The sequence below is a fragment of the Diabrotica undecimpunctata genome, chromosome 2 (genome assembly GCF_040954645.1).
Source record: "Diabrotica undecimpunctata isolate CICGRU chromosome 2, icDiaUnde3, whole genome shotgun sequence".
Lineage (NCBI taxonomy): Eukaryota > Metazoa > Arthropoda > Insecta > Coleoptera > Chrysomelidae > Diabrotica > Diabrotica undecimpunctata.
This window is the reverse complement of record NC_092804.1, coordinates 136567524-136592880: the sequence shown is the minus strand read 5'-3', so window position 1 is coordinate 136592880 and position 25357 is coordinate 136567524. Positions and strand designations below refer to the sequence as shown.

The 25357-nt window shown below is 34.1% G+C and overlaps 1 protein-coding gene across 1 annotated transcript in view; it reads left to right on the top strand.

Annotated features, from left to right (window-relative positions):
- The window catches only part of LOC140434931 (nose resistant to fluoxetine protein 6-like), a 127093-nt gene extending 102135 nt beyond the window's left edge, over positions 1 to 24958 (top strand). The window contains exons 9-10 of the mRNA XM_072523570.1: positions 7087 to 7419; positions 14055 to 24958. Coding sequence (XP_072379671.1) covers positions 7087 to 7419; positions 14055 to 14246 — 525 coding nt within the window. The 3' untranslated portion in view covers positions 14247 to 24958. The remainder of the gene's footprint in view (positions 1 to 7086; positions 7420 to 14054) is intronic.
- The last annotated feature ends 399 nt before the right edge of the window (positions 24959 to 25357 follow it).

The window sequence follows — 25357 nt, the reverse complement described above, 5'->3', positions numbered from 1 at the left end:
GAGGAATTCATGGGTGCCTATGGAGGTACCGGTAAAGCGAGACATGGTGTTACCACTGAAGAAAAGCAAGATCTACTCGCGCTCCCCGATGACTACTCGCTGGCCCTTACCATCCCGGCCAGTATCAAAGACGCACCAGGGTTGGCATCCGTCTTTCGAAGGAAGTTTGGTCGAGTTGCAGAACTTCAATGCCAAGTGCCAGCTCCCGGTAAAACCTTGAAACTCCAAGATGCATCACGTTACCTTTTCTACCTGGTAACAAAAGACACTGCCCGTGACCAACCTACCTACCGAGATGTATGGGAAGCCTTACTTCAACTGAGAGGGCACGTACTAGAATCCGACGTGCAAAAGTTAGCCATGCCAAAGTTGGAGTGCCGCCAATTAGATTGGAGGGTTATCCGAAATATGGTGGAGGAGATCTTTAAAGACACCGAAGTCCAGGTGTTAGTCTGTTGCAATCCGCATAGTTACTGGTGCGGAGAAAAAACCGTCCCTTGTCATTTTTATACAACTGGAAGTTGTAAAAGAGGGTCCAGTTGCCGATACCAGCATACCGTTCCAGTTCTAGTCCCAACAAGGTTCCAGGAGGAACCATCTTTTGAGAGGGGGGCAATGTTACGTAAAAATATGAGTCATAGTTTTAACCTGTAACATGTTTTTATTCTAATATGTTGTAGAGTTTACGAGAGGCATCTATTTACCTGAACGACCTTTCAGAAAAAGGTCGAACCGATGCGAGGGAAATCCAGTTTGCCTTTACCGTTTCGCCGTCTACTCAAGAATGATTTGGACTTTTCGAGATAACGGCGATTTATGTATAAAAATAAAACATTTTTATATGGAAGGACAGTTAATTCTGAACCCGCGCTCGCGAATTTGTTACGTACGGATATATTATAAATTATTGTCAGATAAGTTAATATAAATAAAGAAATAAATTAAATCCGTAAGTGTTATAAATATTGAACCTTTTAATAAATTCACAACAGTATCCTCGCTCATCGTGTCCTAGAAACACAAATAATTTCATACAGTTAAATCTACATAAGCAAATGGTTGTCTACTTCCTCATTTCATTTTCTTTGGTACATATGAGGTAATAAGTTTGTCAATTAAACCACATAAACTCATTAAGACAAAGATATTACAATTGTAATAAAAATAAAAATAATTTTTGGTTGTAGAAATGTTCATTAATTGTGTGCAAAGTAAAAATAATATTTTTAAACAATAATATAGAATAAATTAGCTATCGTTTTACACGTACAAGGACATGGAGGTCAATGGACTTTTTAGGTTTGATCACCAGTTTTGTTCATTCATATTACCTCAACTGATTTTATTTGTCTTGACAGGAGCAATATATGTTCTTATTCTGTTTTATTGACTTCCATGTTTTGCAGTTGAGGCGTGTGCCCCAGGATTATTTTAGCGGATAGTCGTAAGATGGCTCTAGTGAGATTGTCTTCACGAAGCAATTCCACCCTTTCCTTGTACATGTAATTTCATTTTTAGGACTTGCAGCAGCGCCGGGAAAAAGAAAAAACAATACAAAAATTGCCCACACCAAGAAAGAAACACGATGTCCGAAGTTTCCTTGGCCTTTGCAGTTACTTCTGCCGCATATCACTTTGTGAAAGCTTTTTGAAAGATTTTTAAACCTATCCATAACCTGAATGAGAAGAAGCTGCCAATTTGACTAAACACCAAACTGCCAGCTTGCCTTGACCACTCTCAATCGTAAATTGACAATGGCTCCAATATTGGCATATCCTAAAGAACAGGGTCTTTTCATGCTTCATACGGATACTCCTCAAAGAGGAAGACGTGGAAGACGTCATAGAATACTTCCAAGATACTACTGTGTAACCAGGAAGGAGTTATTGACAGTCGTCAAAGCAGTAGAACACTACCATTCGTTCCTCTATTGCAGAAGATTCTTGATAAGAATCGACCATTCTCTTTTCAATGACTCCTCAAAGATACCTGAAGGCCAGATAGCTCGACGGCTGGAGAAACTACAGACCATGCAAAGACCGACTCTGCGAGCGTCAAGAAGAACGAAATGGCCAGATTCTACTGTCCAAAACCATAGAGGGCGAATGTGATGAAATAGCTATAACCAAAGAAAATCATCATGACGAGCAGAAGAAAGATCTAGATCTAAAGATGAGTGTCTGGACAATGCAGCTAGGTCATAGTGGTAGGAGATTGCCAAATATGGTCTATCGACAAGCTATGGAGGGCTGTTGGCTTCAGTGGGACTCCTTGAGTCAGCGAGATGACGTCATCATTCTTAAATGGGAGAGTCCAGATGGAAGGAAAACAGTACCTTAAGTTGTTCTCCCAATGATATATATTAAAGAGGTGCTTGTAGAACTCCATGATATCACTGGGACTTCATGGAAATAAGTTGCTGTCGATATTATGGGACTATTTTCACTAACAACATCAGGAAATAAGTATTTGATTGTTGCTACGGACTATTTTTCCAGATGGTCAGAAGAAGTTGCACTCGGGAACCAAGAAGCTGTTGGTGAAGCCCTGCTTGAGAATTTCGTTTCCCCACATGGGGTTTCACTTCTACTCCATTCCGAAAAGAGGCGCAACTTCAAATTGGAAGTTTGGAAGACAATAATGGCTTTGCTGAGTGTTAAGGGGACCAGAACAAAAACCGGCAGTTCTTCCCCAGTCCGACGCCATAGTAGAAAGACATAACCGGAGTATCAACAACTACTATCAAATTTTTCTCTTGTTTCAGTCTCTTCTAATGCTTCCAGGTTCTATTTATTGGAGTTGACTTTCCATTTGATCTTTTTTTCCGTTGAGCGCGCTCATTTTTATTATTACCAGAAAGTGATCCGTGTCCGCGTTTGTCCCTCTGTAAGATCCCGTATCCAGCATTGTTTGTACTAACTCTTTGGTTGCTGAACATTTAATTTGATCTTCAATTTGATTTTCACTGCCAGTTGGATATCTCCAAGGTGCCTTATGATTTCTTGGGTGCCCAAATTTTGTGGATAGGAAAGTCATATTTAGTGTTACTGCGAGTTGACAGATCCTGTGGCCATTGTCATTTGTTTTTCATGTAGAGTTCCTTTTCCGTTTCCGACTAGGTCTTTCAAGTATCCTTCTTTCCCCAGTTGTGTGTTTACGTATCCCAGTAGTAATATGATGTCTTTGTTTGGTATTCCGTCGCATGCTTAATTTAGGTTGTCCATATAATTCATCTTTTACTGTTGAATCGGATGTTTCAGTTGAAGCATATATATTTATTAATGTTATATATTGTTTTTCCAGTGTAAATCTCAGCTTGCTGCTTGCGAGGTTTTTATTTATATTAAACCCTACTCCATTCTTGCCTTGTTTGTTGTTTTCACTGTACATAAATACATATGCTTCTTTTGTGATTTCTCCTGTTTTTTTTTCATCTTACTTCTTGTCTGGCAGCGATGTCTATTGTGTATTTTTTAAATTGTCTTGCAACTTCTTCCATCTTTCCAGTCCTTGTATTTTTTCTTTTTGCTTCTTTGATCTTTGAACGTTATGTTACCTTTTGTTGTTTTTTTCTTGCTGTCATCATCAAATTTATTCTTGTCCGTATTTTTGCCAAATTGGTTGCCATTGTCTGAGTTCTATTTCTGTCCTTTCCTAGTTTTTTGGATCCATGCTTATCGCTGTTTTGGCTTCCTTCATTTTAACAAATTTATTATCTTTCTGACGCCATTTCCACACTGTCTCTTATCAGTTTGCTGTGTGCTATCTTTAGTCGTTTACCTGCAGATCTAAAAATGTTTGCTTCTTCTTTAATTTTCATCTGTATATCTCTATTACTCTTATTTAATTCACCGTCGATATATGTTTATTGATCTTTAATTTCTTTTAATATATATCTGTTTTTCCGGGTTTTTAGTTTTTCTTCAAAGATTTTCATTATTTTTCCCTATTTCTTAAATTTTGCCCTCCAATTTCAGTTTATGCTGAAAGAATTTGGGCACCCCATCTTTTAGTATCTTTTTGTCTTTCAAATCTAGATCTGAGTTTTTAATTAATCTCTTTGTTACTTAATTCCATATTTATTCTCTTTTCTTTTTCCATTTTATCCATCTTCTCCTCTATTTCGTCCATTTTCTGTTTCAGTTCTTTATTTTCCTTTCTTATATCTTCGTTTTCTTCTCATAGTACTTTAAGCTCCTGTCTATACTGATTCTGTTTATATTTTATTTCTTGAATATCTGTAGTTAGTTTTGTTACATTCTCCGTCAGTTTTTCTAACATTTTTAGTGCTAGACCCATTTTATTTCCCTTTAGATTTTTTCCACTTTTACCCCTCCTCCTTTTTTTTGGTTATTATCCATATCATATTCGTTATCATCACTATCCATTTTATTTTTCGTGCGTTCTAGTTTCTGTAGTTTCTGCAGCCCACCGAAAGCTTCAAAAGACCAGTCTTCCCGCCGGATCTCTATTCGCTAGCAGAACTGCAATTACTGCTCTCTTTTAATTTCAATTTCCGAATTAAATATAATTTACTTAAACGCCGGCAAGGTCGCAAATAATTTTGGTGTGGCCAACTAGCTTCTGTGGGTGTTATCAGCTGACCTTAATTACTGTTATCGGTGAGGTATATTTACCTGGTTGTTCAGTTACCAAAATTATGGATTTATTACTCGCTGAATTCAGTTAGAAAGGGAATTTTTATCACTGCCCTATAGCTACTATACAGTTAATCACCTGTATTGAAAATTTTTGGAATCTTTTTTGTTGTATATTGCGAAAATAGAAATTATTACGCACAGAAATTGTAACAAGTTCGTATTCATTCACGACAACGTTGTCACTCCAATATAACCCCAATATAAAGCGAATTGTTGAACGATATGCAGTAACACACAATAGAACTAAAGGCAGACCTTAAATTAAATGGACCGATGACATTAAACGAATGGATCCAGAAAAAGCAACCAACAGAAACGGATCGACATATATCTAAGAGAAGTTTATACCCGACGATGAATGGTATAGCTGTTTATGATGATAATGAAGATTGAGCAATGGCTTAAAAGCCCTGTTAATGATTGTTTTAGTATTTTATAGTGCTAGTAACTCGTTTGTTTTTATTTTAAATAAAGGTAGTAATAAGTAATCAAACGGAAAAAGAAGAAAAGTTTTTCAAATTATTTAATCGAATATATCGAGTAAATTTTAACATAAATATACCCAAAAAAATGCAATTACTTTTTTATTTTTTCTTTTTTTTACAAAATAAAAATATCTAACAACATAGTGACGGTCGTAGCTCTGCAACTAAGATATTGGCCTTCTCAGCCAGAGCGCATGAGTTGGATTCTTGGCACCAACAACATTTTGTTTTTTAAAAAAAGATCATTAAAAAAAGAAGAGTCATCACCGTGCTTCGCAGGGCACGTACAGTCGTCGGTCCCCCTGGGCTAGTGTGCATCGACATTTTAGTTACCTGAAACAGGGCTAAAGATGCAATTGGCGCCGGAACAACCCGAAAGGAGCTTTCCGGCAAAAATGCCATACGATAATTTTTTACAATTACAAATCATTTTTCAACAATCCGTACAATTTTTCGCTTGTTCGCGAAAAAAAGTTCAGTACAAACTGCTTTTAGTTTTTTTAATTATTCAAACGAGTTTTCTGTATAAAGATCACAACCATGGGTGTGGTATCACTAGCGTTTAAATTGTGTAATATTTGATAAAATAGGATAAACTTTCACTAAGGAATTGAGCAGCCAAACGGCGTTCTGATATATATTACTATAAGAAAAAACCTTCGACCGATTGACCCAAATAACCCAGAGGTGTTAATTTATTCTAGAAATAAATCTACAGGATGAAGACTAATCTACTACTGCTGAAGATTATGATATAAGCATTATGATATAAGCATATTTCTGAAACTAATTTATTATGGCATGTCTAATTTTAAATATTATATATCCATCCCATCCATCCAATGGCGCTACAGCCCAAATCGGGCCTTGGCCTCCTTCAACAGGCTTCTCCAACCATCTCTATTTACCGCTGTTCTTTTCCATGAACGCGTTCCCAGGCAGTTCCTGGCATCCTCATCGACTTCATCTTCCCATCTCTTTTTAGGTCTTCCAACAGGTCTTTTTCCCTGCATTCTTGCATTTAATAATTTTCTGGGGATTCTATTCTCATGCATGCGGACCACGTGCCCTGCCCATCGTAATCTCTGCAGTTTAGTATGTTGTGCTAGAGTTGGTTCGCTATATTGCTCGTATATTTCTCTATTGTACCTAATTCGCCAGTTGTTGTTTTCACTTATTGGGCCCAGGATCCTACGTAATATTTTTCTTTCAAACACATCTAATGCATTGGCAGATTTCTGTGTCACCACCCATGTTTCGCAACCATAACTTACTATGGGCCTGATTATTGTTTTATAGACCCGGAGTTTTGTTTTCCGGTGTACGTCTCGCGATTTGAATATGTGGCCCATCGCGAAATAGGCTTTCAAACAAACTTTCAAGACAAACTTTCAAGACAAACCAGATCAAATAGACCGGTGCAACAACACTTTATTGACGATATAGAACATGTAAATAGATTCACATACCTAGGAATGGATCTGGTAGCAAGCAATGAAGAAGAACCGGAAATATTATATATATATATATATATATATATATATATATATATATATATATATAGGCTCGAAGTGGATACAAACTGCCTACAATAGAGAGACATGAAAGAAGGAAGAGGAGGCCTATGTCCAAAATTGGACAGCAAGGGCTGTATAGTAATAAAAATCACATTTTTAACTAAGTATGACGTTTGACGTTTGCAAAAATAAATTATTATTCAAATGCTGGGAAACCAAAGTTTTTGTTATTGGCTATACATTTCCCAGCATTTGTATAATATTTTTTTTCATTCATTATAAATTGTCTTATGTTTTTGGTATAATAGATAAATATTTTGATATAATAGATAAATATTTGAGTATTAAACAGTAAAAAATATGTTCTATATTATTTTATAATATATCTACTTTACCTTCTTTATACGTGCTTTATGATTTTAGGTATACTCACACATAATTCTTCTAGCATCTTTAACTGTCATGATAGGTTCTATAGTCAGTGGCATTATCTTCTACGACCCAAAATATGATTACAATGCTGTAGAGTCTGGTTTGTACGCATCTTTACATAGAGTGGCCTGGTCCGTCGGATCCGTAGGAGTTTTGTATGTTGCAAGTTATGGACATGCTAAACTAATATATAAATTCTTATCCTGGAAACCATGGGTTCCAATTAGTAAGCTAGTCTACGGTGCTTATTTAACTCATATGCAGTTTCAAATCAGAGCCACCGCTAGGAAAGGGGGATCTGATTTTGTTACCTATTTTGACATTGTAAGTATACACATTTTATCTATTATTATACACACATACAGAACTAGTATTATTTAAATATATATTAATAAAATAATAATATTTATTAAACATAATTTTAAATTTAATTTACATTAAAATAAAAAAATACTCCCAACTTTTTAACAATTTGACAATTAATTGAGGATAAATTAATTAAATTTTGCATCAATATGACCAAAATTAAATATAATCTAATGATCAAAGACAAAAATTTGAAGTCCACACATTATAACATTTGTGAAATCACCAGATCGTTAGGCTTGAAAATACGTCATGAACTTACAATAGGAAATTGGACTTTCCTTACAATAAATGGGCAACAAATGATCAAAATGAGTGAGTGGGACATAAGATCAATAGGGAAGTAAATTTGTTCAGTAGAACAAAAAATGGCAGCGATGGACTTCCGCATGGATAGAGGTATAGGTAACTTCCTTCAGTTGATAATGGAAGGAAAAAGAAAAGGAAAGGGTGGTCCTGGCAGACGACAAATGACCTTGCTGCGTAACATATATCGAAAACCTCAACAGAGAGAAAGAATTCAGAGCATTCTATAAAAAAGTTAACATAAACAGAAAAGAATTCAAAGCAACCACAAAATAATGCAGAAATAAGAATGGCGAATTATTAACAACAAGGAAATATGTATTGAATAGAAAGAACCACCAACGATTCTTGAAGTTAAAGATGCAGTTAAAAAACTAGCCAGAAACAAATCACCTGGAATAGATAATCTCCCAGCTGAACTATATAAAAAAGGTGGCCATGATACCGTTATGGCATTACAGCAGCTTATAAAAGAAACATGGACACAGAAATCTCTCCCCAATGATTGAAATATTGGAACACTTTGAACCATACCCAAAAAGGGAGATATATTTGAATGCTCTAACCACAGTAGAATTATGCTTCTAAATGCAGCGTAAAAAATATTTTCCACAGTACTATGTCACCGTATGGCACCATATGCAAAACGGATAGTAAGAAAATACCAAGCTGGTTTTAGAGGTGGTAAATCGACAATTCATCAGATTGCAACCCTGAAACAAATTTTTGGAAAAAACACGGGAATATGGCATTAATACTCATCACATATTTATAGACCACAAATCAGCCTACGACTCTGTGAGTAGAAGAGAAATGTTCAAAGCAATGAAAGAGCTAGGAATACCAAATCAGTTTTCTAGAAAAACAGAATTGTCAATTGTTCTACTATAGGAAGAATCGTGCAGCGAGTTTGAGGAACTGGTACAGAAATAATTAAGATGACAATACGTCGCCGACTAAGCGAAGCTTGGTTAAAGGTTCTTCTGGCTATTTTGGTCTGTATTGATCCTGCTTAGATTGTTCTGGCGTTATGTCCAATTTATTTACTTTGTCCCTGAAGTTGTTTTTCTCTGTGATATCTCTTTCTTTTATATTTGCTCTTCTGAGGTCTTTTCAAGTCTCAATTAACCAAGGTGTTGGTTGTTTGAGTGGAGTTATGTACTGCAATATTTTTTTGTTAGCCTATTTCCTGGTAGTCTTTTTAGATGTACGAAACATTTCATACGTCTTTTCCTGATGTCAGTTTCTGTGCTCGAGATTTTTTTAACTATTTTATCCGATTGTAGTTTATATCCATTCTCTAGTTGTCTAGATAATGATTTTTCTGATTATTTTTCTTTCTTCTTTTTTATGTCTTCCAATTCGTATTTTTTGTTGAGGTTTGGTGCCTCGCCTACATGTAAAAAGGAGGGTTTGATAACGGTGTTGTAGTGATAGATTACTATTCTGGTGTGGAATGTTTTGTGTCATCCCTAGTGCTTTTTTGGTCTTTTGCAGTCGGTAATTTTGAAATTTTCCTTTTTTTCCAAGTATGTTTAATTTCCCAAGGTATTTAAAATGTTTACAACAAATTCAGTTATTTCTAAAGACAGTTGTTTCTAATTTATTGATTATCGATCCTACTGACGACAAATTCAGTTTTTTGGAATGATAATCGTGGGCCCACTTTTTCCTCGCATTATTTTAGTGTTTCAATCTATATGACTACTGTGTCTTCGTCTTTTGTTCTTCTTTTAATGGCACTACAACCCTTTGTGGGTTCTGGTCTGCTTAACAACGTTCTTTCGTTTTGCCCTGTCAGATACTTTCCTTCGCCACTGCCTGATGTTCATGTTCATTTAAGATGTTCCTCTACATCGTATATCCACCTTTAACGGGGCCATCCTCTTGTCCCAGGTGCTTGGGGTTTTTATCTCTGGATTTCTTTTGCAGCTCGATTATCTGGCATTCTTTCGAAATGGTCAAGCCAGTTTAGTCTTTGTGACTTTACAAATCTAACGATATTTGCGCTCTGCATTAATTCATCCAGTTCATACTTCATTTTTATTCTCCAGGAACTATCGCTATAACGTGTTGGTCCAAATATCTTTCTCAATATTTTGCGCTCAAATATTCTCAATTGCATAATGACGGTATTAGATTTTTGTTTTGATACAGGGCAGCGACAACCGCTGATACGTATTTCGACCTCTTTAGGTCTCGTCAGAACGGTATAGCCACTGCTCTGAAATACGTATCAGCGGTTGTCGCTGCCCTGTATCAAAACAAAAATCTAATACCGTCATTATGTTTTATTACTTACTTCGTTTGGAGTACAAGAAACTGAATTCACTACGAAATTTGACCAGGATGAACGGCATGTGGAATGCAATTTTAGATTCCCTTGCCGAGTAATTTATCCAGCTGTTTGTTTCGCAAATTTTAGGAAACACAGTGGTAAAAATTTGAATTCGGTTTCGCTAGGCAGAAATCGTTTGATTTCTCTTTTTGTTTTTAGATGGCGTAGTTACGTCCGTATATAGTTATTTTGATAACTATTGTCTAGGACGGGGGAGATTTTTGTTTTGGTTCAAAGCAATGGCTATACCGTTCTGACGAGACCTAAAGAGGTCGAAATACGTATCAGCGGTTGTCGCTGCCCTGTATCAAAACAAAAATCTAATACCGTCATTATGTTTTATTACTTACTTCGTTTAGAGTACAAGAAACTGAATTCACTACGAATTTTGACCAGGATGAACGGCATGTGGAATGCAATTTTAGATTCCCTTGTCGAGTAATTTATCCAGCTGTTTGTTTCGCAAATTTTAGGAAACACAGTGGTAAAAATTTGAATTCGGTTTCGCTAGGCAGAAATCGTTTAATTTCTCTTTTTTTTTTTTTAGATGGCGTAGTTACGTCCGTATATAGTTATTTTGATAACTATTGTCTAGGACGGGAGAGATTTTTGTTTTGGTTCAGAGCAGTGGCTATGCCGTTCTGACGAGACCTAAAGTGGTCGAAATTCGTATCAGCGGTTGTCGCTGCCCTGTATCAAAACAAAAATCTAATACCGTCATTATGTTTTATTACTTTCTTCGTTTGGAGTACAAGAAACTGAATTCACTACGAATTTTGACCAGGATGAACGGCATGTGGAATGCAATTTTAGATTCCCTTGCCGAGTAATTTATCCAGCTGTTTGTTTCGCAAATTTTAGGAAACACAGTGGTAAAAATTTGAATTCGGTTTCGCTAGGCAGAAATCGTTTGATTTCTCTTTTTATTCTCAATTGATTTCCATCAGTGGCTGTAATGGTCCAAGTTTCATATTCATATGAGACCACTCGTCTAATTTCTGTTTTGTAGATTCTAAGCTTAGACTCACGATTCAGTAATTTACTTTTCATTAAATATTTGTATGCATAAAAGCACTTATTACCGCTAAGAGATCTATGTCCAGCAGTGGACGCATATAGGTTGATGAAGATAATAGTTTCTTTCAATGTTGGTTCCTCAACTATTTGTTCTGCTGTATGATGAATTATTTTTTCTTCTTGGTTTTGTTGTTTTTTGGCTATAAGAGCTTTTGAAAATGCTCCTTCTACCTTTTCATTTCAACATATATGTGTTCCACTTTCTTTTTGGTCCCTTTTTCTTTTCTTGATGATCCGAATCGCAATTTACGCATCTATAAAATCTAACATAGATTACGGAGTTTGCCTATCGGTTAGATATTAATATATGATCAATTTGATTAAATTTATTAGTACCAGGTATCATCCAGGATTCTTTATAAATATTTTTGTCGGAGAAAGACATACAGACTGCTCTGAGTTTATTTGCGATTTCCAACTGGGTTACTCTTATACCATTGTAGCTGGTAATATCATTTTAACTATGCTGACCAAAGGATTCTGAATATATTGGCCCCTTTCCCAACTTGGCGTTCATATCACCCAGGACTATAACTGCATCTCCCTTTTTCACGTTTTCACATTCTACTTGTAGTTGTTCGTAGAATTGATCGGTCACTCCTTCCTCTGTTGTTTCTGTTGGGGCATGGATATTAATATATGTAGTATTATGAAATTTACCCCTTGTGCGTATTTTATATATTCTTTCATTACCTAGAGCGAAATTCAATATCGACGATGCGCTATTTATGGTTTACCACTCCAAAGTCTCCTTGTCTTTCCGCTTCACAATAGTATAAACTATAGTCTTTTTTATGTATGAATCCATGCCCTTTAAATCTGATTTCTTGGAGAGCGGCTATATCCACTTCGTATTTCTACAGTCCCTGGGCAATACTTTGCCTGCTTGCAGCATAGTTTGGACATTCCAAGTTCCCAATCCCAATTCCATCATGAAGTCCTTATTCCGTAGCTTTGGTCTTTGCTAGTTAGCCCCTCCGGTACGTTGTTCATAGCATTCGTGATAGCTGACTTTAAGGTGAAGTGGTTATAGGCCTATTGCACTCGAGGCCGGTGCCAGGGCTGCTGGATATAACTTCTGAACTATCCTCGGTTTACTCTGGTTATAGTAGCTAGACATTTCCTCCAGGCCAATGATGTTATGTTATGTATTAGTTTATGGTTAAACCGCCCATTTTCGGTCAGGGGTTGGGCCCAATAGAAATTAGGAATTATGACAGCAGGAGTGTTGCTCCATTTAGTCGCCTTTTACAACAAGCAGGAGAAACTGTGGGGATATTCTTCTATAGTGGCCTGTACCCCACACGGGCAATTCGTCTTCTGTTACTATTGCTAAATGATCTGCAAACGCGCGGTAAGGTATGTCAAGATTCGTTTTAGTAGTTCCGATTATAATTAGTTCACAGTGGTTTTCTTCACGTATTTTTTTCCATTCTTCCACAACTTTGTCCAACACAATGATAAACAGCAAGGGTGATAGGCTATCTCCTTGTCTAAACTTTCGTTAGTGTTTGCTATATGAGTCGTCTTGTTTTGTGATCCAACCCGTTTTATTTTAGTATAGACAGGAGTCTGTCAGTGATTGTCTGTCTATTGAATCAATATTTATTGTTTTTAAGTTGAAATTTTGTTCCTTTCCGATCTCTTCGGTCTGGATCTGGCTTGGTATTAGGCTAATTTGGTTCTATGAATATTCTTGTGTTTTTTTTTCAGATGCAAGTAGAGACAATTTTATATCTACTGCTAAAAGAGAAATTTCTTTGTAGTTATTGAATTCTATTTTGTCACTGTTTTTATACAATGGGTGGATCAAGATCTGTGATTTTTCTATTCTACATATTTCCTGTATAATTTTTGATATTTCTAGTGATTTTGCTGCTAAATCAAGAATTCAGCTTCTATCCCGTCTTCACCTAATGTTTAGTTATTTGTAAACTTGTATATATGTGATCGTATTTCTTCTTAGGATGGTGTGGAGGTTTTTTCTTAATTCAATGTCTAAATTTTCTGAAACTGTTGTTTTGGTTCTATGCAGTTCAATAGTTGTTCAAAATATATGGCTTATTTTTTGCAATTATATTTGTTCGTTAATGCCAATTTTCGGTCCTGTTTTCGAAAACACAGGTTTTGTGGTGTATATCCTTTGATCTGGTTGGCAAAGATTTTATAGAAATCCTATGTGTTGTAATTCTTAAGGTTTTCATCAATTTATTCCAGCTGTTGGTTTACGTATTTTCATTTGATTTGTCTCAGTAATTTAGATGTCTGTTACAATCTTGATAATATGATTTGTTTCTCTTATCGAGTGTATTTTCACATTCTTGATTCCACCATGAATGTTTCGGGTTTGTGCGTAAAGAGACGGTTTCTTTGGCTTTATCGATAAAATTTTATTTGGAATTCCTGCTAATTTTCTGCAGGCGACTGGTCCCATTTTTCTGGTAATTTTGATTCTTCACATCAAATTTTGGTATCATGGGCATTTTCTTGTTCAACTCTCTCCTTGGTGTGAATTTAACCTTATTTCGCGTTCAGTAATAGTTAGAATCGATGAGGAATCGATGTGAAATACCGACGTGATCGATTTGGAATTCTCCGAAGAGATCGCCAGGTTTTTTGTGTACATATTGAGATTTTTCTTCTTAGATGTTGGCATGATTTTAAGGGACTGTTTTGTCTGCATAGGTCGATTTATTTATGTGTCGGATATCTTCCAAGGATTTTGATGTCTTCTCTCGGTATTTTTGACCGTATTTAACGTATAAATGATTATTTTATCTATACTATGTAACTATGGATTATTGAAAATTATAAGTTCTAGAAAAACAAATTGTTTATGATATGTATCTAATTTATATGATTTAAATTTCAGATAAGTTTTGCTTTCTCTGACATCGTATTAGCCTTTTCATCGGCGTTCATTTTATATTTAACAGTGGAAGCACCTTTTAGGAACATATTCAGTTTGTTATTATCGCCTCCTGCAAGAGACGTAAAACCGAAACCGAAACCAGTAGAAGCTCAAGAAAGTGTTAATGAGGTTACCTGTGATAGTCATTTATAAAATATTTTGATAGAATAGTTAACTAGTATTAAAGATTTGAACTGTTGTGATATATTTTTATAGGTTTATGTGGTGTACAAACTACAAATAAATAAGTGTGTGTTAGATTTATATCAAAGAGGTACTGGAATTTTTGTTAAAAAAATGATCTCAGAAATAAAGGTCGGTAAAGAGGATTGATATGGGTAGAGGAAGTGCGCCATATATGGAATACCGTTTTGTATTTGGTTTTTAATTTTTTTTGTTTCTTAAAATAATGTGTGATACTTCATTCATAAATACACATTAATGTTTTATATATCAGATTTTAATATTTAAAATAGGAAAATCTGCATACCGGGATAGTCAAAAAGTGACATATGAAAAAGGTACATTTTGCACCTAATATGGAATATGTACTTAATATGGAATATGCTGTAATAACACAGTAATATGCATTTAAATAAAAAAATAAGATTTAAAATTAAACACTATCTATTTTACGAAATTCTTTATTTTTATATTTTAACTTATTAGGATTTAGATACTTTCTATCCCTTGGCAAAACATGTTAATTGTCTTTGCAAATCTCACAAATAAAGATATCAGTTTCACACCCGGAACAATCTATATGGCACCATTCTTTGCAGACAACGCACTGTATCCATTTCTCCTCTTTTTCTGTCCTCCAAAAATTTTCTATCGCAATAGAAACAAGTACCATCTTCTTCTTTAGGATTGTCTGCTGCAATATTTATCATGTCATCACCATCGGAAGAATCGTCTTTGAAACTTACTGATTCGGATTCTGAAGAGTAATCTTGAAATATTGTCTTCTTTTTCGTCTTACGTAGATGCTGGTAACTACAGGATGGTTGTTGGTTATCTAATGATTCCATTAGTATTTTGCGCTTTACTGTTTTGGCTTGTTTTGAAGAAGAATTTATTGAAGTTTCTAAAGCGTCTTTGTATAGAGACGAGATAATAGTCGCTACTTTTCCAGATGCCCTACCTCTTCGAGGTCCTGTTTGTTTTTGAAAGGTTGGCACCGGTGTAATATTTTCGGGCCCAACAAATTCATTTTCATCTACACTATTGTCGGCAATATTTTCAACTACTGCATATTGTTCTTTTTCAGTATTTTCTTGTTCTACAGCAAGGAAATCGCTTTCGTTAAAGACATGGCGATTTATAAAAAATATTCCGGTCTTTCTGAAGCCATTAACGGCAATTGTCCCAGTTTGCACCTTAAGATACGCCTTTCCAAATAGTTCAGCAATGTCATAATGTGTAATTGGTCTTTGATTAGACCTTCAAAAAAATCAACATCTCACTATAATGGGTTTTTAAGGGTCCCATTAACGTTTTATCTAAGGGCTGCATGTGGTGGGTAGAATGAGGGGGCAAGCACACTATGTCAACAAAATTCTCCCTTACCAAATTTATCATTTCTAAATTTCGACAATGTGTATGTCCGTCTAACACTAGCAAGACTGGATCGTTTTGTGATGGTTTCACTTTTTCAATAAAATATAGGAACCACTGTGTAAAAATATGGGTTTGAATCCATCCACTTGGATGACACAAAATTTTTGAACCAGGAGGAGCACCCTTTTCCAATAAAACATTGTGGTTTTTTCTGGGAATAATCAGATATGGTGAAACAAAAGTTCCTCCGGCACTCATACACAAGACTGCTGTGACTAAAGAACCTCTTTCTGCAGAAGTTAATGCTCCTACCTGCTTCGAACCTCTAAGCGCAAGAACGTATTGGACTTTAGACTGAACAATACTTAATCCAGTCTCATCCACGTTGAATACTCTATCAGCTGAATAATCATGATTTTCAAATGCTGCCTCCAAAATATCAAAGAAATATGTCATGTTTTCCTTATTAAAGCCTTTGTCTCTATGAATGGACGTTCCAATTGGTTTCTGACAGAAATTATATCCTTGTGTCGTTTCAGGAATAAATTCAACCATTTTCTTCCAGCACTTTCCTTTTCTTTTGAAAATGGATTGGGTATTTTATTAACAGTAGCCAGCTGATAAGCCATACTTTTAACATAATTTCTTGTTAACCCGTAAAACTTTGTTTCCATTAAAAGTAGATAATCTACGAACTGATTTTCTGAGTTTTGTGGTAGGACTGCAGATCTTCCTAATTTTGTTTTAACAACCTGGACTGGTGTAGCATTCGTCTTAGCTGATAGACGAAATAATGTAGTGCGTGGAACATTGAATATATCTGCGGCTTTTTTGTATTACATCTCCTGACTTCGCACAGCTTGGATGGCACGAACCATATCTTCTTTTCTCCAATTTTTACGACCCAAGGTATTACTCTAAAAAAAATATTAATAAATAATTTAGACAGTATTTATTAACAGAAATCCTATGTAGATTTACTTCTTAAAATCTTCAAAAATTAAGTGTACCTAATATGGACTATTCCATCATAGGAACAGTATAGTATTCCATATAAGGTACATGGCCATATTTTTTTTCGTTAGCCGAATTAAAGTATTTGCAACAGGTTAATGTTAAATTGCAATATCGGAAAATTAAACTTATGCTTTCTAAACATGCAAGACATAATCGGATATTTCTATGCTTATTTTAAGTATGTGTATCAAAATGTAGAATACATACCTTAAATAATTTTCGAGCCGGCGTAAAAACAAACATAACTACGAAATTACACCTGCTACTTTCAACGGTTTAACAATGACTGTTTCTACAGGCTACAGGCACGACAAGCACTGGCTACACGCTGGTGATGTCGTTCCAGTGTTGCCACTTTTAGTTTGTTCAACCTTAGGATATTCCATAATGGTGATATATTCCATATTTGGCACACTTCCTCTACCAATCGCCCAAACTAGAAACTTATGGAGAAATGTAATCAGGTATACCGGCCTCGCATATAAATAAAGGCAAAGAGAATGATTTAGTCAATGTAGTAATTGCCTTACCTAAAGACACTACAATATCATCAATTAATTTACTTAATAAATAAATAAATGAATTGAGTCTATTATTGTGTTGTTATTTTGATATATATTTTTTGGAAACTTTCACAACTGTTTTAAATTATGAAAAATAAATTTTATTCCACTTTTTAAACAATACTTTTAAATTTTGACCATAGCTCTGAAGATGGCTCTGTAAGCCGAAAGGGTTCAGCTACGAATTAAATGCTTACACATTTTTAAAGTATGTACTTTTTTTTAATTCTTTTATTTTTCATAAGTGTGTAAAAAATATCAGTCTTTTGCAACTAATAATTAAAGCTTGTTCAAAATGGCCGATTTGATAATTCTAAAATTTAACTAGTTTAACGAAATAATTATTTGATAATTTGTAAACCACATGTCAATCATATTTAATATTGTAGTATAAATTATATAGGAACTACGTAAAATTTATCTTTACTAACTACTTTTAAATTTAACTAAAATTTAAAACTTACGAAACTTGATTACGATATAATAAAAATAGTATATTACACAAATCTTACCAATAAATTTGTGCAGTTTTATCGTATTATGTCGTTAAATTACTTACTACAAAATATACAGATTTTGTTGACCGTACGAATTAAGATTTATTGCAATCCCATCTCTAGAGTATATTTAATATAATGCTCTAAAACTAATTTTTTGGTTAGTTTTTAGCCATAATAGCAATATAAATAAATAAGTAAGTAAATAAGTAATACGCTTTATTGCCACTGAAAATTGTACAACTTTTATGGACAAAGCTTATAACAATAAGACAAGAAAGAAGAAAAAAATCAGAATAAGAATCGTTTGTACTTTTAAATAAAAAAAAAACAATAAAATTCTTCCAAACTTAAATATAAAAAATACTACCTAATTAAGAACCTACAAACTTCGTAAAATGTACCTAACAAAAAATAAAAATTAGGAAAGCAGATTAATGAATTAAGGGCTCAAATATTCCACCTCCTTGTGCTAAATAGTAACCAAATCTGTCATACAGATTTCTCCTCATATTTTGGAGTAGGGCTGGTAGTATGTAGTAGTAGTAGTAGTAGTGATGCTTGCAGAGAAATGAAGTATTTTTGTCCTTAATTCGACTAGGTTTGTGGCCATTTCAAACTGATGCCCATAAATGTTTTCTTTGAGAAAACCCCAAAAAAAGAAATCGTTAGGCGCTAAGTCACAGGATCTAGCAGGCCATTTAATTGTACCACGTGTGCTTATCAGTCGATCTGGGAACGTTTGATTGAGGAAGTCAATAGTTGCTCTAGAGTTGTGAGCCTAAGACCCATCCTGTTGGAAATAAACCTGAAAATTAACGGGAAGGGGTCGAAATGCCGGAATGATCTCATTCTGTAAAAGTTGTAAATATTTGGGCCCGTTTAGGTTTCCATCGATAAAAAATGGACCGACAATATGGTCGTCTAACATCCCATTCCAAACATTTAACTTTTGCGGATGCTGCGTTCGCACTGCAACACTGAGGTTCTTATTTTTCCAAGAATAATACCTTGCAGCGGATGGCTGCATGGATGGATGGTTTTTTATGTAATGAAAATGAAGATTCGTCAGAAAATAAAATATTTATTAAAAAATGTACATTTTCACTCTGTTTATCTAACATAATTTCACAAAACTCCATCCGCCTAAAGTTATCGTTCAGAAACAGTTCTTGTGTTGGTTGTATCTTAAAACAGTGATACCCATTCCTTTTTAGAACTTGCTGGACAGTTCGAGCATTCACGTTAACTTCCCTAGCAATTTGTACACTATTGCAGGGTTCACTAGCTTCCACAAAAGCACAAATATCAACATCCCTGTTTTGACGCTCCTCATGACACTTTTTACAACTGTTTGAAAATGTTTAATTGTATGTTTAACTGTTGTAACACTTGGTGTGGGTCTATTTTCGAAGGCGACAATAAATAAATCAATTACTTCGCGTATCGAATGACCCTGAAAGTACCATGTTACAAGTTGCACTTTTTCTTGGACAGTATACAACGTAATAGGCATTTTATTAATTATTTGTTTATTCTTTTAGAACTTCGTTTGAAATTTTTAATGTCAATGTGACAATTACGACAATTCGTACCTACTGTGAAATAAATATAGAGGTGAAAATGTGTAACATGTCACAGCGTTTGCCATTGTGTTGTATGGTCAATAAAACAACGTGATCTGTATAAATAGGAGATAGCGTCTTACTTTTGTAGGAAGTAGTGTTCAATTAATTACCTTGTTTTCTTAATCAACATCATTCGTATTCGTATAGTAACAACTTAATCATAATTTCAAAATAATTAGATATAATGTAAAAAAAAAGCCCTGGCAATTTTAATGCATCCATTTATTTTAAACTGTTTTTGTTAATGTATTTATCTACTTTATTACTTTATTAAATACAGTGGTCCACCAAATTAAAACAACACTTCTTTGAGCACGAACAATTTTTTTGAGAATGATGCTAGGCAAATAAATTTAAAAAATTTTGATATGTATAAACAGTAGTTAAACAAATCCACAACAACAATTTCTCTGATATTAAAACATCGAAAGTTGATATTTTTTGGATATGATTGAAACTACAATTAATTGTGATGAAAGGTACATTTTTTATTTTACTTTTGACGTTTAGATTTCCAACCCGGAAATTATTTAAAAAAAAATCTGAAATAAGAGTGGTCTTTGACCTATATGTTTTTGATTGGCGGTAAGCATAGACAGGTATTATATGTCTATGTCGGTAAGAGAGAAGATCAATTTGACATTTGATTTACTTGGTCACAGTCTTACAGGCATCAGCCATGTTTATACTTTTTTTCTTCTTCTTTTTGTGTAGACATGAAAGTATCTATTTTTCAATATGCCTACAGTAAGTTGTCGTTTCATCGTTCTTGTGGTCTTCCCACTGATAATCTTCCTAATGGGGAGCCATCACTCGCCATCTTTACCACTCTATTTGTTATCATTCGGCTTATATGATCGTTTCATTCTACTATTCTCTTTCTTACCCAATCCTTGATGTTCTCCACCTTGCATCTCCGTTGTATATCTAAACTTCGACCTCTATCCCATAGTGTCTTAACATCGATTTTCTAAAGGTTTTCATATCTGATGTTTATACTTTTGAAGCTGAAAATTATGAGAGGTGTTTTTATACCTTTGGATTGATCAAACGTTTTTCTTAATGACGATCAAAACCAAAATCCCGGCGCTGGCCACTCCATAGCTTTAATTTTGCATTCGTGTAAAAATTTCCGTATAAAATGATCAATTTGTGATCTTACGTTAAATTAAGAATAATTTTGGCGCAGTAAGTATGCAGCAGGCACCAAACGTTGGTTCACCTGGTTGTGAATATAATTGTATTATTAAGTTTATCCTGAACATCTACAAAGTGTGCTCTACTGTCTAAACTTTTTCCGCCTCAAATTATCCCAAATACAACTCCCAATCGGTGTACTTCTTGGATCACAAACGGTAGTAGCCGTTCACCCGGACGTCTTACACACGAAAATAACCATCACAACTGGTTAAGGAAAACTTATACTCTTTGTCTAGACGAGAAAGGTAAATATCTGCAACTTTAAAGCTAACGAAAAAAGTACAGGTCTGCAATATCAGATCTTTCAATTAACTAAGCATTATGATGCCAATGAGTCGTGATCACATGTGTTTCCTTTAAGGTTAAATTAGTAAGTCTGTAATATTACCTAAGCTTAAATTGTGTTTGGCGATTTGATCACGAATTTTTAATGGTTGGTGTCAGGTCTATAAACAGTTTTTCTTTTCTGATTTGTACCATTTTATGGCATTATTGTTGAATTTAGCTTGGTACTATATAATTTATACACTTCCACCCTTTTAAGTTAGATTATCAATATATGACAATTTGACAATGTGTTTGTAAAAATAAAAGTATATTGTGATATGTACATTAAAAAACTAGCATAGGTACTGATACGGCAGTAGCAAAACTATTTTGTACAAATATAAATACTTATACCTAGTTTATAGTTATTTTTTAAAATTAAGTTTTTATATATGTTTCCTAAAATCTGCATAACAGACTACCGTAAACTTTACAATTAACTGTTAAGTATGTAATATTGGACAAAAGGCCTTAGGGATATATGAAAATATAGTATAATTATTACACCGTTGTCAAATATTTGAAAGTGGTTAAACTTTACATTTGATTATGTTTTGCAGTTTATTAAATAACAAAGTTTAGTCAGCGAGGGAATTATGATAAAGCAAGGCAATTTAACGGTCATTTAAATTGCTCTATACTTACAAGGGCGAAGCTGACATTACAGTGCTGCACAATACTATACACTACCAACTTCCAACACAAAAACTCCTATACGTTCCTTAGGTATAACTTTAGATCACTTCTACTAACATTAATAATGAACGAATATTGGTATCCTGGACACTAATAAATCTCTCCGCAACTTTGAGTCCCACATTATTTGCCATTCATATTTAAGTCTGCCTCCTGTAACGGTATTTAATTAAGCATCCAGAAATCAGATCTAAGTAACCCAATTCAGTTTAAGTATTTAAAATCCTTTTAATAATATTATTCATTGCTTATTGCTCAATTCGATTGTTTGTTTATGACATTGAAAATATCGGTGTAACTAGAACACGCGCTGACCTAGTAAAATTTGCAATGTAATCAAAAGCTTATTTAATAATGTGTACAAATTATATATTAGAAAAACATGAATGCATAAACAAACGCACGTAAGTTAAATGCCCGGAAAATAACGGGAGTAGATCATTAAGAATTAAGAATTAAGAGTTAACAGTCGAAGCGAGTGTTGTCATCCGTCAACTGGGTACTCTCTCTATTAATGTACCCAGAGAACCAATAAAGTAATTATGAGTATCCAGTGAGTTCGAGTTAATCAACCCCATGCAGGAGGTAAACTACCCCTAGAGTTCCATTATATGGAACTCTTGATGGAAGCAATCTAATAAACATTTTATGATTATCCAACATTATTATACTCCTACCAGTTTACTAAGAAGAGTGATCGGTACTCTTTCCATGTGAAACTTTAAACCTGTGGTGGTACACATTGAAACATATAGTGGTGGTACACAATGACATCTGTTTCATTGTGTACCATACTGAATCAATCTATACCAATGGCATTCTATTGAAGGTGTATCATGGTAAGGAGGAAGAAAAAAATATCAAGAGCCAAATTTACAAATGAACAAATAGCCGCAGCAGTCACAGAGGTTAAAAAAATGGAACTGCACTTCGCGTTGCGGCAGATGTGTTTGGCATAAATTTTATCACATTAAGGCGATACGTTCTAAGAGAAAAAAATTATCCAAATGCAAAAATGGAGCCAAATTATGCTTTTAGATTAGTATTTAACACATAGCATGAGACGTCGATGTGTAATTATATCAAGAACCAATAATGCCTTTTGGGTTGAATATTCTAAAAGTCAGAGAATTGACATATGACATGGCTGCTAAAAACAATATCATTATGCCAGAATCTTGGAACGCCAACAAATGTGCAAGCAAAGATTTCTTTAACGGCATTTATAAAAAGAAATTCATCATTAAGCCTCAGAAGGCCAGAAGGATGTTCACTGTTAAGGCTTACTTCATTTACGAAACCAAATGTTGAACGATTTTTTTTAAATTTGAAGCAAATAAGTATACGTAAAATATTTATAAATTATTAAAGATATTCCCATCTACAATTTAGATCAAACCGCTACTACGACTGTTCAACGACCAGATAAAGTTGTTGCACACAAAAAGGTGTGTAACAGTTGAACCAGTGCACAAATGCCGAAAGAGGATTACTTGCTACTACTTGTGCAATAATTCGAGCAAATGGAACATTCCTTTCTCCGGTCATTGTTTATCCTTGTAAAAAGTTTAATATGATTATACTAAATGGTGCTCCGCCAAGAACATTAGGACTAACTAATCCAAGTGGATGGATGACTGCTGAACTATTCACGCAAGTGTTAGATCATTGTATTAAGCGTATTGGTGCTAGAAAAGAAAACCCGTGTTTAATAATATATGACATTCACCAATCCCATATGTCTCTGGAAATATCAGAAAAAGCAAATGCTAATGGCATAATAATTTTAACCTTACCCCCACATACAAGTAATAAGAAACAGCTTTTGGACAAATAAGTTTTTTCCTTCAAAAACTAATACAACAGTGCGATTGATTTATGGCTTCTTAACTACCCCTGCGTCCCTATGACACTGTACCAAATAACAGAATGTGCTGGTATTGCCCACTAAAAATCAATGACACCTGAAAATATGAACGGCTTCAAATCTAGAGGTATCTACCCTTTTAATAAACATATTTTTAGTGAAACCGATTTTCTATTATCGTCTGTTACTGACAGATTGATGATTTTGAGAAATATGACCGCAAAAAGCTATGGTTGTACTAAGAGATTTTACCAATCACGAAGAAAATGCATCTGAATCTTCATCTTCATTTAATATAGCTTCTACTCCATTTAATACATCCCAAGAATCTGGACCGAATTCAATTCTTGAAATACCTTCGACATCAAAAAGTCCTGTTATTATCTTATTCGACATACGAAGTTTTCCTATGGCCGCACCTAGAAAAAATTCAAATCGTAGACGGAAATCAAGGAAAAATGTCATTTTAACTAGTACACCAAAAATAAAAGAACTTTCTTATGAAACGGAAGTTAAGAAAACCCGCACAATAGCAGCAGTCAAGAAAGTGAAATCAAATATTTGTTAAGCTTTAAGCACAAAAGGCTGTAAAAAGGATCCTCCCAGAAAAAAAATATCTGATTTTAGAAGTTTATGATGAATTAAGTTTTCCTATGATGCGGGAACAAAAAGAGACTCAGAATCTTACGCAATTGCTGAAGATACTGAAATTTTAAAAGACTCTTTTGTGTTAGTGAAATTTGAGAACAAGTATGAAAGTTTCCAATTCATTTCACTTTCCAGATGTTCCTGATATTCATATGGGTTCGAAATCTGATTTTGTTATGTTATTGCCAGCACCTATATATATACAGAAAACAAACGTCTATCTATTATAGATTTGGTTTGGAGTTTAACAATTTTATTGAACGGTAACTTGAAGAAATGATAAATATTTTTTGTATTTAATCATTGTTTTTAACACGTTTCATAGTGTACTACCTTACGTCTCAAACTGTACCACCGGTGGTACACATTGAAACAAATTCAGTATTGCATATTTCTGAAAATTTGTAAGTTACTATTTTTACTTTACTCATAATAACTATCAAATGTTATAGACAAATGTACACAGATAACAGAATTCTAAATGGAGATTTTTTCGAAGATTGCATTCCAATGTAAGAGTACATTTCCTAAAAAATGTGTCATTATGTACTTGTCTCCCCTGCTTAGATGCAGATGCATAGTTTCATGAATTGCGTCTTTTTTGTTTCAAATATATTTAGTTGATTCCATACTTTATCCCAACCTTGTATACTAATAAAAGGTCCAAGTATGGCACATTTTTCTTTCTCATACCATGTTCATATGTGACAATGGTTGTAAATTCTATGGTCTTATATTATAATCTTGTATGTAGAGGAAGTAAATATTGGAAACTGTTTTAAAACACAATCTGTAATCGTGTTTAAGTTGTATTTCTGAAATTCGGAAAATATTAAATTATTAAACACAGATCTGACAAGAAGCGTCCAACCGCGACCTAACTACCAGAAAAGAAAAAAACCCCTTATATATTTGTACATTTTGCGACTTCCGGTCGTTCAATATATGTAAATGTAAATTTATTTTAATAGTTTAGTTTTTTATAATTCCTTAGATAAAATGTAAATGTTATAATAAAATTATCTTTTAATATTTGTTTTTTTTTTAATTTTTTAATTTTACCTCAAACACTACTCATATTTTATTGTTTTATGGCATTTATTCCAATTTGGTTTAAAATAAAATCGGTGTAAGCTATTGTTCTTTAAATATTCTTAGGCACTGAGAATTGTATTGACAGCAAAAGTGTTTCTTATGTAATAGTATTTACCACATTTGTTGCAGTTAATGAGATTTTACTGAAATTATATTACATAGTATT